Source organism: Mesoplodon bidens, assembly GCF_964165515.1.
Source record: "Mesoplodon bidens genome assembly, chromosome: 1".
Lineage (NCBI taxonomy): Eukaryota > Metazoa > Chordata > Mammalia > Artiodactyla > Ziphiidae > Mesoplodon > Mesoplodon bidens.
Genome location: NC_138176.1, coordinates 76,669,502 through 76,684,657, shown reverse-complemented (window position 1 = coordinate 76,684,657; position 15,156 = coordinate 76,669,502). Strand labels below are relative to the sequence as shown.

The following is a 15,156-nucleotide window of genomic DNA, read 5'->3' as shown; positions in this document are numbered from 1 at the left end:
TTCTAAGTCATCTGTAATGTAACTCCTTTGATTGTTGGAGTGGGAGTTTGCCAAAAGACATCAGAGATCTTATGGGAGCAGAAAAGGAAGGAACTGAACTCTGAGGGGGGGTGGGAGGGGCAATACAAGAAAAGTCTGTTTTGCTTAAAACTCACACTTCTCACTTTATTTGGAAGACTGGATATAAATTAGCATGGGGAATCAAAGAAGTGATAAGAAAACTTACCGTCAGATGGCACCACTGTACTATAAAGATTTGACTGATAGAATTTCAGATTTCCACACAGTTTCACACACAAAACCTGTAAGAAAAAAAATGATTTTTTTTCTTTTAGGAAAAGTGGGAAAGCTGAAATAAATGTCTGTACTTGAAGACTGTTTTAATGTTGTATGGCAAGCATGACGAAAACTTCAGCGTCCCCCACATACCCAGGTAAGCCCTTAGAGAAGCTCACTAGACCTTTCTGACTGTGTTGTCCCATACGGGAGCCACTAGTCACATGCAGCCATTTAAAGTTAAATCAATTAAAATTAAATAACACTAAAAATTCAGTTTCTCACAGTCAGTCACCTTTGCCACATTTCAACTGCTCTATAGCTCTGGGTCTAGTAGCTACAGTATTAGCAGAGAAATAGATCATTTCCATCATCACATAAAGTTCTACTGGACGGCACTGCTGGGTCTAGAATATCTGAATGGCTACCTTACTATGGGATGTATTTTTAGGGTTTGTATTGGTGGGTTTTAAAAAAAATATTTATTTATTTATTTATTTTGGTTGTGCTGGGTCTTTGTCGCTGCGCACGGGCTTTGTCTAGTTGTGGCGAGCAGGGGCTACTCTTCGTTGCGGTGCGCGGGCTTCTTGTTGCGGAGCATGGGCTCTAGGCGCACAGGCTCAGTAGTTGTGGCTCACGGACTCTAGAGCGCAGGCTCAGTAGTTGTGGCGCATGGGCTTAAGTTGCTCCGTGGCATGTGGGATCTTCCCAGACCAGGGCTCAAACGCCTGTCTCCTGCACTGGCAGGCAGATTGTTAACCACTGCTCCACCAGAGAAGCCCTGTATTAGATAATCATGGCAGTGGTGACAAAGACTCCCTCCTCAACCAAACTTTAGTCAGGGTCTTCTAAGCCTGACTAAGCCCCATCCTTGTGCATGTCCTCCAGGAGGCCAGCTTTAGCAAGAATGTTGGCGAGTTAGTTTAGCCAGAACCCCCCAACCCTCAGTATCTGATCAAATTCCTCATCCTCCACCATTCCCCAGGTATTATCTGATCACCCCAGTCTGTCTTCAACAAGAATCCTGCTAGGTCAGGTGAGCAAAGAATTACTCCATCCTCTTAGTATTCCCATCCACTGTCCCTCCAACTCTGCTCATTGGATATAAATCCCCACTGTTCCCAGTTGTGAAAGGGATGAGCCCAATCTCTCTCCCCTATTACAAAACCCCACTGTATCAGTCCCCCTGAATAAAGTCTACCTTACATTCCTTAACAAGTGTCATGAATAACTTCTTCTTTAACAGTGGTTTGGTGTGTATCCTTCCAAACTTTTTTCCATACACTGCCACCTTTACACATTGAGTTAAATTTTATGCTAGAGTTTATATAATGCTAAAGACAGTTTATAAGTCAAATTCCTAGATGCCAAAGATGATAATTCCTGCTCATAAAGTACTTATCATTTAATGTGCTGATGAAGTTTCTCTACTACTATTATCATTTTAGAGGCAACCACTTGACAACCAGGAAATGTTGAAAGAAGGCAGAGTGGCCAGGGAAGAATATTAAAGCTTTCTCAAACTGTTGCATACCTAAGAATCACGTGGCTACTATAATACTGTCCACTGCTAAACAGACAGGGCTTGTTAAAAACACAGTTTCCTGGACTCCACCTTTACTAGATTTTTGATCTAGTAAGTCTGAGGTAGGGGTATGAGAATTTGCATTTTTAATAAGCCCCAGGGTTATACTGAAGTTACAGGTGTGAAGGTCACCCTTTTGAGTAGCTGAGTTCTAGCAGACCCTCTGAGGCCTTCAGGGCACTATTTCTAATCTTCTGCATAGAATCATCTTGAACTCTAAATTTTAGTGCTGGGACAAGGGTTACTGCCTTCAAATGATATTCAGTATCAGGTCAAAAGATGACTCAGGCTTCTCTTTTATCACATCGTTTTCCTAAATACAATTCTAATCACTTCACACCCTGCTTAAAACCCCAGGGACTTCAACAGTTTATATAAAATAGAAAGAACAGTGACCCCAGAGTTCTAAACTCAGTTTAGCCACTTAATAGCTGGAGATCACAGGTAAGTCACAGGACTGTGCTTTTGTTCTCTGAAGGGTTAGGTGGGGATAACAACATCTATCTTGCAGAGCAGATATAAAAATTAAAGAAACAAAGCGTCAAGCAAGTATAAGGTATGGTCTACACACCTCACATGAGCAGTATAGGCCACCTCCCCTCCACAGCTCCATCACTTACTGTTCTCTTACAGCAGGAGCTCAGGCCCCAGGCAGACGAGCTGTGTGCCACCGATGTATTAAAGTGCCGCCTTCTTTATCCACTTCTGCCTAACAAACCCTGTCATTCCCTCCAGGCCCAGCTCAAAGGCCATTTCCTAAGTCTTCCTGCAGGGTCATGATGGTCGGGTGCAAAGGGCACAGGCTTTGCCATCAGAACCAAGCTGGAATCCCAGCTTCAAGACATACCAGCTGCCATGATCTTTGACAGGCAGAGGGTTCGGGAAGAAACGGGTTGTGAGAAAAAGAAGGGGACGAGTTTGGCAGAAAGGAAAGGGAAAGGGAAAGGAAAGAAAAAGAAGCCAGGACTATAGTTAAAAGAAGGAAAATGTCATTAATACGAGAAGATCTGTTTGAGCTTCAAAGTAATAGGGAGGCAGAAAGGAGATGTATAATGATCACATGTTGGGGCCACTTAACAAGATCCGATTGCTTCTAGAGCTATGTCATATTTTATAGTATATATCTTTATTATTATTAACAAAACAAAGATGTAATTAACATTCAAGATGTGTAAGTTAACACTTAAGTGACAACTCTGCTCCATGCTCAGAAACAACATATGTATCTATCTCCCTGTACCAAAACCAAGACAGAAACAATGTGATAAGCAAGGCTCAAGCAAGTAGAGAGTCTGCTAAGGTTCTGGGTCCTGCAGGGAAAGTGTCTCAATGGAAAATGATGTACTGTTTACAGCACACTTTTTTTGGGTTGGCGTTGGGGGGTGGCAATGTTTTTATTTTTTTATCTTTCTTTTTTTAATCAACTTTTTAAATTGAAGTCTAGTTGATTTACAATGTTGTTTTAATTTCTGCTGTACAGCAAAGCGATTCAGTTATACATATATATATATACATTCCTTTTTTAAAAAATCATTTTCTATTATGGTTTATCATAGGATATTGAATATAGTTCTCTATGCTATACAGTAGGACCCTGTTGTTTATCCATTCTATATATAATACCTCACATCTGCTAACCCCAAACTCCCACTCCATCCCTCCCCCAACCCCCTCCCCCTTGGCAACCACCAATCTATTCTCTATGTCCGGATTCTGTTTCTATTTCACAGATAGGTTCATTCCACATATAAGTGATATCATACGGTATTTGTCATTCTCTTTCTGACTTACTTCACTTAGTATGATAATCTCTATGATAATCCATTGTTTCTGCAAACGGCATTATTTCATTTTTTATGGCTGAGTAGTATTCCACTGTGCATATGTACCACATCTTTTTTATCCATTCATCTGTTGATGGACATTTAGGTTGTTTCCATGTCTTGGCTATTGTAAATAGTGCTGCTATGAACATAGGGGTGCATGTATCTTTTTGAATTATAATTTCATCTGGATATATGCCCAGGAGTGGGATTGCTGGATCATATGGTAATTCTATTTTTAGTTTTCTGAGGAACCTCCATACTGTTCTCCACAGTGGCTTTACCAACTTACATTCCCACCACCAGTGTAGGAGGGCTCCCTTTTCTCCACACCCTCTCCAGCATTTGTTATTTGTAGACTTTCTTCTTTTCAGGAAAGGCATTTTGTTTTAAATACAGCAGTGTGTACATGTCAATCCCAAACTCTCAATCTATCCCTTCCTCACCCCTTCCCCTGGTAATGATAAACTCGATAATTCATTCTCTAAGTCTGTGAGTCTGTTTCTGTTTTGTAGATAAGTTCATTTGTATCTTTTCTTTATTAGATTCCACATATAAGCGATATCTTATGATATCTGTCTTTCTCTGACTTACTTCACTTAGTATGATAATCTCCAGGTCCATCCATTTTGCTGCAAATGGCATTATTTCATTCTTTTTAATGGCTGAGTAATATTTCATTGTATATATGTACCTACTCATCTGTCAGTGGACATTCAGGTTGCTTCCATGTCTTGGCTGCTGTAAACAGTGGCGATGAACACTGGAGTGCATGTATCCTTCCGAATCATGCTTTCCTCCGGACGTATACCCAAGACTGGGATTGCTGGATCATATGCTGGCTCTATTTTTAGTTTTTTAAGGAACCTCCATACTGTTCTCCATAGTGGCTGTACCAATTTACATTACAACAGTGTAGGAGGGTTCCCTTTTCTCCATGCCCTCTCCAGCATTTACTGTTTGCAGCTTTTTTGATGATGGCCATTCTGACTGGTGTGAGGTGTTATCTCACTGTAGTTTTGACTTGCATTTCTCTAATAACTAGTGATGTTAAGCATCTTTTCATGTACCTCTTGGCCATCTGTATGTCTTCTTTGGAGAAATGTCTGAGTAATATTCCACTGTATATATGTACCACATCTTTATCCACTCCTCTGTCGATGGACACTCAGGTTGTCTCCATGTCTTGGACTGTTGTACATAGTGCACAGCACACTTTTTCAAGTTATCACGTTCTAGTCCTGTTCACTGGTTTGAAGCTATTTTGGAACTACTTGTGAGCTGTAGGTAATTGACAGGTATGTCACTTTTGTCCAATCTGGCAGTAATTGACACCCCACACTAACCCAAACACTGGTTTTATCTCTATCTGCATTCATCTTAACGTTCTTTTCTCCATATAAATTTGTGCTGTTTTGATTTTTCCTTTTAACTGGATATTATAACTGCCTGGTTTCCTTCATATCATAAGAGTAAAATAACTTCCTTAATGAATGTTCATTCTTATAACTGTATGAGAGTCATATTTTTACCTTTTCCCAAAAATTATCTATTAATAGTCCAGAACAGAAGAAGTAACTAAGAGTTTGACTCTTTTTGGGTAGGACAGACTAAAGTAGCCCATGGCAAGATCAAGCCAAGCTTTCCAGTGATCTGATGACTTGATCTGTGATATCACCAATATCACAGCAACCTCCCCGGACAGGGACCTTAAGGTGGCACTTTAAGAACCAATTCTGAACTCTGGCCACAACAGCCCGGTTGGAGGCAATATAAAGTTACTAGCCAGAAAGGAGTGAGTACAGAATGAAAAATAAACTCCTACTTAGAGTCTGTAATCCAGAATTTTACTATATGAGACATTAAATGCTAAGAAGGAACCAACAAATTTATTTAGACGATTTCCCTTAATTCCACTTAGGGAAAATAAAAATAAGAGAGTCATCCAAAACTGACTTTAACACAAATTATATTTAGAGTCTTCAAAGAGATAAAAAGGAGAATTAACCTCCAGAATATCAGTAAAAAATTATGATACTAAACTGGTAGATATAAAACAAAAATTAGTAACTTGGATCAACTAATTAGGGATTTCTAAGGCAAAAATGGAGAAAATCTATATACATGTAAAAAACCCAGCTTTAATGAACTAAATAAATTCTAGATTAGATAAAGTCAATAGAAAAGAAAACTAGTGAATTAGACAATATTTCACCCAGGTACAACACAGAAAGATACAGAAACTTTATACCTTTAAAAAGCAATCAATCTCATACTGCTGGCAAGAATGTAAAATGGTACAACCATTCTGGAAAACCTTTAGCAGTTTCTTATAAAGTTAAACACACACTTCTATGTGACACAGCAATACCACTCCTAGCTGTTTACTCAAGAGAAATGAAAACTTATCCTCATACAACTGTACAAATGCTATTTCATTTTGTCCCTCTAGAGAGCATACTCTCTGGCTGACTACTGTAGTTCCAGTGCCTGGAAAAGTATAGTACCTGACATACTATAGGGGCTCAATAAACACATGGTAAATGAATGTATGAATATCTTCAAGGTGCTAAGGGAAAATAACTATCAACCTAAAACATTATATTTAGGAACATTACTTAAGGTTAAAGGAAATGAAGAGATTTTCAGATGTACAGAGATCATAGTTTCTTTCCCACACATCTTTGCTAAGGAACCTCCTAGAGATAAGGGAACTAAACCCAGATGCAGGAGAACACAGTTACAGGCTGAGTTGTGTCCCCAACTCCCCACCAAATTCATATGTTGGAGTCCTAATCCCCAAGACCTCAGAATGTGACTGTATTTTAAGGAGGTAATTAAGTTAAAATGAGGTCATGAGTGTGGGCCCTAATCCAATGTGACTGTTGTCCTTATAAAAAGAGGAGATTTGGACACAGACACGTGAGCACACAGAGGAAAACCCTGTGAGGACACAATGAGAAGGCAGCCGTCCACAAGCCAAGGAGAGAGGCCTCAGAAGAAACCAACCCTGCCAACACCTTTACCTCGGACTTCTGGCTTCCAGAATTGTGAGAAAATAAATCTGTTGTTTAAGCTACTGAATCTGAGGAACTCTTGTTATGGAAGCCCTAGGAAACTAATACAAAGCCAAAGCTGTAAAATATGTTGGTAAATAAACTACTTATTGTAAGAAATTTTAAACCATTTTTTGTGTTAAAATGAGTGGAAAGCTAAACAAGATTTGGCATGCTATATTCAGTGGATTCTTAGAACATGTGAAGACCCTCGTCACGTTCAGAGGAGGGCAAAGATGGTGAAAAACCTAAGACTTTGTTAGGAAAGTTATAATTGAGTATGTGTATACTAAACACTTAAAGGAAACCATTCAAAGTACAGTTTCTACAGTGGTAGAAAAGGGAAAAGAATAGAACAGGCTCATCCTCAGACAGGCTTACCAGACATCTTCACTGGGACAGCCACAGGTACCTCAAGCTCAGTACCTCCTGAACAAAGCTCTTTGTTGTTTCTCCATGGACCTGATCTCCTCCTTGATGGACTCACACCATTAATTACTAGTCATTAGACTAGAGGCGTAGATAACTAGAGAGTTATCCTAAGCAACTAATATTCCATAAAATAGCTGGTAGACCAGTAGTTACAACTGAACTGTCACTAAGGCCTACTGGTTCTACTTCTTTTTTTTTTTTTATGAACATTTGAATTCACCTGTACACAGAAACCTAAGGAATTTTCCAGGTGTGTACAACCAAACACAAAGAGCTCTTTTGTTTCTAAAAAGCTGCATTTATAAATAGATTTTAAAACTAACATGCTTTTTTACACTGTAATCAATTTTTTTTTTCTTTTTTTGGATCAGTGCTCTCAAACCCATCCTCTCCCGTCTGTCCCCACCTCCACTGCCCTAGTTCAGATCCTCATCATCTCACCCAGATCACTGTAACAGCTTCCTAACTGGCCTCTCCCACCAATCCATTCCAGATTAAGACCTACTCCAATTTTCTAAAATTACATAAAGTCAAACTATTTCTAGATTTAAAAACCTCTATTTGTTCTCTACTGCAAAGGGAAACAACTCCAAAGAAAGCTTTCCACAAACCGATTCTTGTCCGCTTATCCCGCCTCCCCTTATCATGACCAGCACCGGCCCCCTCCCAACCCTCTATTTCAGATATGCAGAGCGTATTGCCGTTTCTCGAATATGGCACACTGTTTATGCTTCCTTTCCTTCACACTTATTCCCATCCCTGCCTGGAAAGCCCTGCCCAGTGTACCCACCCTGTGTGGCCAACTCTTACACTTAGTGCTCTCATCTTCCCACCATAAAACCTACAGAATTCCATCCGTTCCCACCATTGCTTCCTTCCCTCCTACTGCAGTCACGTGACCTTCCTTTTCAAAGGTCAATCCCTCCTCAGGTGTTCTCCATCTTATACCTGGCAAAGCTTTCTCAGAATCCTAACTCCCTCTTAATCACTGCCTCTCACACTCTACAGGTTCAATACAATCAGCAAATATGCTATAATATCTCTCATCTTTAAAAAGTTCCAAACCTTCTAACAACCACATATCCCTCCAGCTTCTGGCCCATTTGTATGTTCTCCTTGGCCAAACTTTTCATTTTGTCTACACTGGTTCATCTTCAACATCCATTCACTCTTTAAAAAACTGTTTTTCTTCCAGTTTTATTGAGACTTACAGCACCGTACAAGTTTAAGGTTCCCATTCAGTCAAACAAACTACCAACGGGGGTGGGGCAGGCAAGACAGGGGTAACAACCTATCTTAAGATGTACAAACTATTATGTATAAAATAAGTTACAAAGATGTGTTGTACAGCACAGGGAATATAGCCAATATTTGATAATAACTATAACCAGAGTATAACCTTTAAAAATTTTGAATCACTATGTTGTACACCTGAAACTTATATAATATTGTACAACAACTATACCTCAATTAAAAAAAAAAAACCAACATACTACCAACAGGCTTCTATCTCCAGCCCCTCAACCACATAGCCAGACCCCTCCTGAGGTCCAGACTAGGACATCCAATACTTGACTAATACCTCCCGTCACATAATCACATACATCTGAAAGTGAATTTATCCAGAACGAAACTCTTGATTTCCCCCTGAAACCCATTCCTCTGGTTCATCTTTCCCTGTAATAACTGACCCATCACCTCCCTGGCTGTTGAAGCCAGGAGTCAAAGCCAGGAGTCATTCTTGAGTCCATCAATTCCATCCACCCATCCATTCTACCTACATAGTTCATCCATTTCTCTCCATTTTTATTGTTAATGCTCCAGTCCAGGCCACCATTATCTACTGCAGCAGTTTCCAAACTTGTTTATTTGCTTCTACCCTTGCTCTCCTCCATGCTACCCTCCTCAACGCATCAAAAGTGATCTTCTTGGGCTTCCCTGGTGGCGCAGTGGTTGAGAGTCCGCCTGCCGATGCAGGGGACGCGGGTTCGTGCCCCGGTCCGGGAAGACCCCACATGCCGCGGAGCGGCTGGGCCCGTGAGCCATGACCGCTGAGCCTGCGCGTCCGGAGCCTGTGCTCCGCAACGGGAGAGGCCACAACAGTGAGAGGCCCACGCACCGCAAAAAAAAAAAAAAAAAAAAAAAAAAGTGATCTTCTTAAGATGTAAATAGTATCACCACATTCCTCTGCTTAAAATTATTCAATGGATTCCCCTTCACACTTCAACAGAATAAAAGCTTATCACAGCCAATGAGATGCTACATGACCTAGACACTGCTTGTCTTGCCAATCTCATCTCATTCCCCCCTTCTTCCTGGCTTTCCTTACTCTGATCCTACTGTCATCCCTCGATTCCTAGAACATGACAAGTTTCTCAAATCTCAGGGGCATAACACGCTGTTCTGTGTTTAGGATGCTCTTCTCCCCCATTTTGTATAACTAAACGTTTTACATGCAGTGTCTTATTTAATCTTTATAGAAACCGCATGAGCTACATACTATTACTTCCCATCTTTTTTCCATTCAAATGTATTTATTGCTCACTTATCACTTAACTGAACACCGATATAATAGGAAGTCACTGGAGAACTGGAGTTGGTAAACGAGAGCCTGTGGGGCTAATCCAGCATGCCTCTCCCCCCACCGCCTTTTTTTTAGCTCAGCTTTAGAACAGTACAATTGAGCAGAGAGTACAGAGTTCTCATATACTCCTGGCCTTTCATCCAGCACCAGAGTGGTACATCTGTTACAATTCATGAATCTACATTGAACACCTTTATCACCCAAAGTTAATAGTTTATATTAGGGTTCACTCTTAGTGTTGTACATTCTATGGGTTTTGACACATCCACCATCGTAGTATCACAGGGAGTAGCTTCACTGCCCTAAAAATCCTCTGCTCTGCCTATTCATCTCGTCCCTCTCTCCTCTCTAACCCCTGGCCACCACCGATCCTTTTACTGTCTCCATAGCTTTGCCTTTTCGAGAATGTCACGTAGCTGGAATCATACAGTATGTAGCCTTTTCAGATTGGCTTTCACTTAGTAATACGCATTTAAGATTGTTCCATGGCCTTTCAAAGCTTGATGGCTCATTTATTTGTTCTTTATGATTTTTTATTTAAATATATTTGGCACACAACATTCTGTAAATTTAAGTGTACAGCATGTTGATTTGATGCATTTATACATTGTAATATGATTGTCACTGTAGCGACAGTTAGCATCTCTATCACATCACATTAGTATCATTTCTTTTTTGTGGTGGGAATAATTAAGATCTAGTCTCCTAGCAAGTTCAATGATAATAACACATTATTGTCTATATTGCTTATTTCTTTTTAGTGCTTTAATATTCCTTTGTCTGGATGTACCACAATTTATCTATTGACTAACTTAACTTGAATGCTTCCAATTATGAATTTGGCAATTATGAATAAAGCTTCTATAAACATTTGTGTGCAGGTTATTTCCCATATTTCAATTATCAGAATACTGAACACAGGGAGATTAAGTACTCTGTCTAAAGTCACATAGCTAATAAGTGAGCACACTGTCAAGCTGTTAGGAGCCCCGACTCTTTAAACTGCTTCGCTGTACTGTCACCCTGTGGGAAAAGGGATCCTGGTTCAGGTTATCACATGCTGTGCCCACACCTGTGGGGAGCAATGGGCTCTATTTCCAGATGAAGAGTAAAGAAGGGATCCTGGGAAGATAGAAACACCTGTTAAAACCAGCTCCACACTGTTGAAACCCATGCAAAGAAGGCTTCCAGGTACAAGCGATCTGAACCAGAAGGATAAAATACTAGGTACTTCTATTACAAACAAATCTTAAGAAACTGCATTCATGCAATGATGTTGAAACCAATTTATTAATTGTAAATAATTTATTTTTCAGCCAGTATACCCTACTATTTCAATACGTTTTGTAACAGACTAGAGTAGGACAAGCAAATTAGTCTAGTATCTTCTCTCTGGGTTGTAATCCTTCTTTAGAATTTTGCTCTCAAAAGCATCTTTGTTGAACGAAGAAAGGAGGAAAGAAGGAGAGAAGGGAGGGAGGGAGGGATACATATACATATACATACACATACACACGAATGTAATTTCAGGGGTCCTGCTGAGGTCAGTCCAGAGAACGAAGGATCACTGGCTTAAATGCCAAATGGTTAGAGGGATATAAATGTGGCCTGGCTGAGAATCTACAGTCAGTAAGTGAAAGTTATTATTGGTTGCTAGCCAAGTGCTATATGCTGTTATTCCTGTTTCTTTTGTTTCAATCATGCTGCATATTAACTACTCTTCTCGGTCTGCTCAGATCAAAAAGAAAACATTATTTTAACAGTGATGATTCATGTAGTACCTGAAAGAGACTGGAGTATTAATTAAGACAACTGCCTAGTGTGTGCTACAAAATGCAATTTTTGTTGGGCAGATTTAAAATATAAATCTAGAGACAAGTCAGAAGAGAACATCAAAAGAGAGTTGCTATATAGGAGTTTGAGTTTTGTTTTTGTCCAGAGAAGCAAAAAGAAATCATGAAAGCTTGAAGCTCAGTGTGAGGTTCTACAAAAAATCATGATGCACCACAGGGTGGAAAACTAATGAACCCAAGGATAAGCTTCAAAGCAAAACAATTATGTAACCAAGGAGTTTATCTGCTTGCTTCAAACGTTCCACAGAACTCCACTGTAGGTGGTACATAAAATATGGTTTAAAATGACTGAGTTTTGTTCTTTTTTTATGCTTGTATTTTACCCATTTCCTTGTTCAACATTTCTTCTGCATTCTTATTCCTTCCATGTTAAATTTTGCTCACTAGAGCTTTGATTAGTGCTTTCACTGAGAGCCTATGTATGAGTAGTAAACCCTCAGTCTATGTTATAGATTCAATTTCTGTCTTTTTCCTATTGAGTTTAATCTGTTTACATTTATTGTTAGTTCAGATAAATTTGGATATCTGTCACCTTATTTTGTGCTTTCTGTTTACCCTGATTTTCTTTTGCTTCCTTCTTCTTTCTTATCTCCTAATAATTTAACTGTTTCTTTAGACTCCTTTATCTCTCTTTATTGGCTTGGAAGTATATGGGTTTTGTTTTTTTCTTCTATCCTTTTAGTGTTTGCCCTTTATATTCTGAGACATTCTTACTTGGCTTAGTGTGTAAAGTCAATTTCTCTACCCTATGGCTGAACAACAACAGGATCTTAGACAGTATCAATCACAATTAAGAATGAATTATTTTGACCTTACTTTTTTAGAACACCCGAATTAGCATCTTTTGTTGTTTTATATAGTGATTGTTTCTTAGATTCATCTGTAAGTTTTCCAACTATTTTGCTCTACATTTTTTCTTACATCCTGTTTCTTGATGTGTTCAATTTCATGCTTCCTGAGAAGAACTTTCAGTAAGAATCTTATAATCTCTTAAACTTAATGCTGTTGAAAATAACAGTTTACTGGATATAAAATTCCAAGTTGTTACTTCCCCTCAGAACTTTGAAGATATTCCTTTGCCTTCTGCCCTCTATTATCACATCTTCTGTAAATTTAAGACTTTCTGAAATATTTTCTTCCATCTTTCTACTTCTGGGGTTCTACAGTTTCCCCAAAGTGTGCCAGGTACAGATCTAATTTCATTTTCCTGCTTGGGATTCATTCTATTTAATTTAAAGATTCATTCTGAGAAGGGTCCTCATGGGGAGAGGAGTGGCCCGAAGTGGGGAGTCTGAATCCAAGCGTGGCTAGAGGGTGTCCACGCAGAGGGGCAGCTGGCAGGGGTGTGTTGGAACTTAAGCATGGCAAGGAGGCTGTCCACATAGTGTAAGGGGGATTAGTGGGGGGGGGGGTAGCAGAACCTGAATGGGAGTGAAGAGGGCATCCACATGGAAGGTAGGCTCAGAACTAGGTGTTGGAGCCCAAATTGGGTGTGGAAGGCATCTATGCAGGAAAGGACTAGTGGCAGAGATGAGAGGCTGTCACATACTGGAAAACTTAACCAAATAAGCAAAAATATCAAGAATAATGGAAGCCAGATTTATTCTGTCAAAGAAGGGAGCTACACTATGGAAAGTGAGAAAACTGGAATGAACCCTGTAGTACTGGAATGAAATTGGAAGTATTGGTATGAATTCATGGTTTTTAATATGTAAAAATATAAATAAATAAAACCAACAAAATAAATATAGTACTTCAAAAAAGACTGAATGCACATGTGTATATAAATGAAAAAGATTTAAATTTTATATATTTATATTTTGATATAAATAAAAATATATAAAAAAAAATTTTGAAGGGGACTGTGAACAGTAACACTCCCAATAATGAGCATATGTGGCATCCAGTTCTTGGCTTCTAAATACAATTCTTATCCAAAGGGAACCAGAGCTCCTTGAAGAAATGGCTAATTCCAGGGCTGGGGCACGGAAAGGACAAGATGAGCTTGGAAAGCAAGGAAGTGCTCAATGAATGATGGGAGACATAGCAAAAGGACACACCAGTCAGCTTGAAGGGAGTCTCAATGATCAAATCTGGAACGATTTGGGCATTAAAACAAATACTGATAGTAACAGATTATAATCCATTGAAGAAAATAGGAAACCATGAGTCCATTCTGATATAATTAAGTAAATAAATGAATTTAAAGTTTGATAAGGAACAAGATGTTTACAAAGTTTTAATATGCCTCCACACAAAAGCATTAATACCAAAGGAAAAACAGTAACTGCAAAGGGAAGAAGTCTGGTAGACAAAAAAAAAAAAAAAAAAGTAAGTTTCATTAGGTCTCACTTGTTTATTTTTGTTTTTATTTGCATTTCTCTAGGAGGTGTGTCAAAAAGGATCTTTCTGTGATGTATATCATAGAGTGTTCTGCCTATGTTTTCCTCTAAGAGTTTTATAGTGTCTGGCCTTAAATTTAGGTCTTTAATCCATTTTGAGTTTGTTTTTGTTTTTGTTTTTTTTGTGGCACGCGGGCCTTTCACTGTTGTGGCCTCTCCTGTTGCGGAGCACAGGCTCCAGATGCACAGGCTCAGCGGCCATGGCTCACGGGCCTAATCGCTCCGCGGCATGTGGGATCTTCCCGGACCGGGGCACGAACCCGTGTCCCCTGCACTGGCAGGTGGACTCTCAACCACTGCGCCACCAGGGAAGCCCCATTTTGAGTTTATTTTTGTGTATGGTGTTAGGGAGTGTTCTAATTTCATTCTTTTACATGTAGCTGTCCAGTTTTCCCAGCACCACTTATTAAAGAGGCTGCCTTTTCTCCATTGTATATTCTTGCTTCCTTTATCAAAGATAAGGTGACCATATGTGTATGGGTTTATCTCTGGACTTTCTATCCTGTTCCATTGATCTATATTTTTGCTTTTGTGCCAGTACCATACTGTCTCAAATACTGTAGCTTTGTAGCACAGTCTGAAGTTTTTTTTTCTTTCTCAAGATTGCTCTGGCTATTTGGGGTCTTTTTTGTTTCCATACAAATCGTGAATTTTTTTGTTCTAGTTCTATGAAAAATGCCATTGGTCGTTTGACAGGGATTGCATTGAATCTGTAGATTGCTTTGGGTAGTATAGTCATTGTCACAGTGTTGATTCTTCAATACGCAAATCAATCAATGTGATACACCCTATTAACAAATTGAAGGATAAAAACCATATGATCATCCCAATAGATGCAGAAAAAGCTTTTGACAAAATTCAACACCCATTTATGATAAAAGGAAACAACTTTTTGACGTGGGGTGAAGAAGAGATACTGATGTATAATGGACAACAGCAGGAACTAGCCTAATTTGCATAATGAATATAAATCAGGGAGTAGCAGTTTATATTTAAATTTCTTAGCTGAAAGGCAACAGTGATACACCGATACAGAAAAACAAAATCAGAGTACTTCCAAATATAAGCATTTTTAGAAGGACTTTAATTACTCTACTACAAAAGCACTCCATGTGACACTAGTCTCAGTATGAGGCTTTCAACAA

General features: G+C 39.2%; 1 protein-coding gene across 1 annotated transcript in view; it reads right to left on the bottom strand.

The window, feature by feature from the left end:
* MCUB (mitochondrial calcium uniporter dominant negative subunit beta) overlaps positions 1-15,156 on the bottom strand; it is a 91,060-nt gene that overhangs the window by 20,461 nt on the left and 55,443 nt on the right. Inside the window, 1 exon segment of the mRNA XM_081225625.1 lies at positions 227-302. Within this exon segment, the coding sequence (XP_081081751.1) occupies positions 227-302 (76 nt within the window).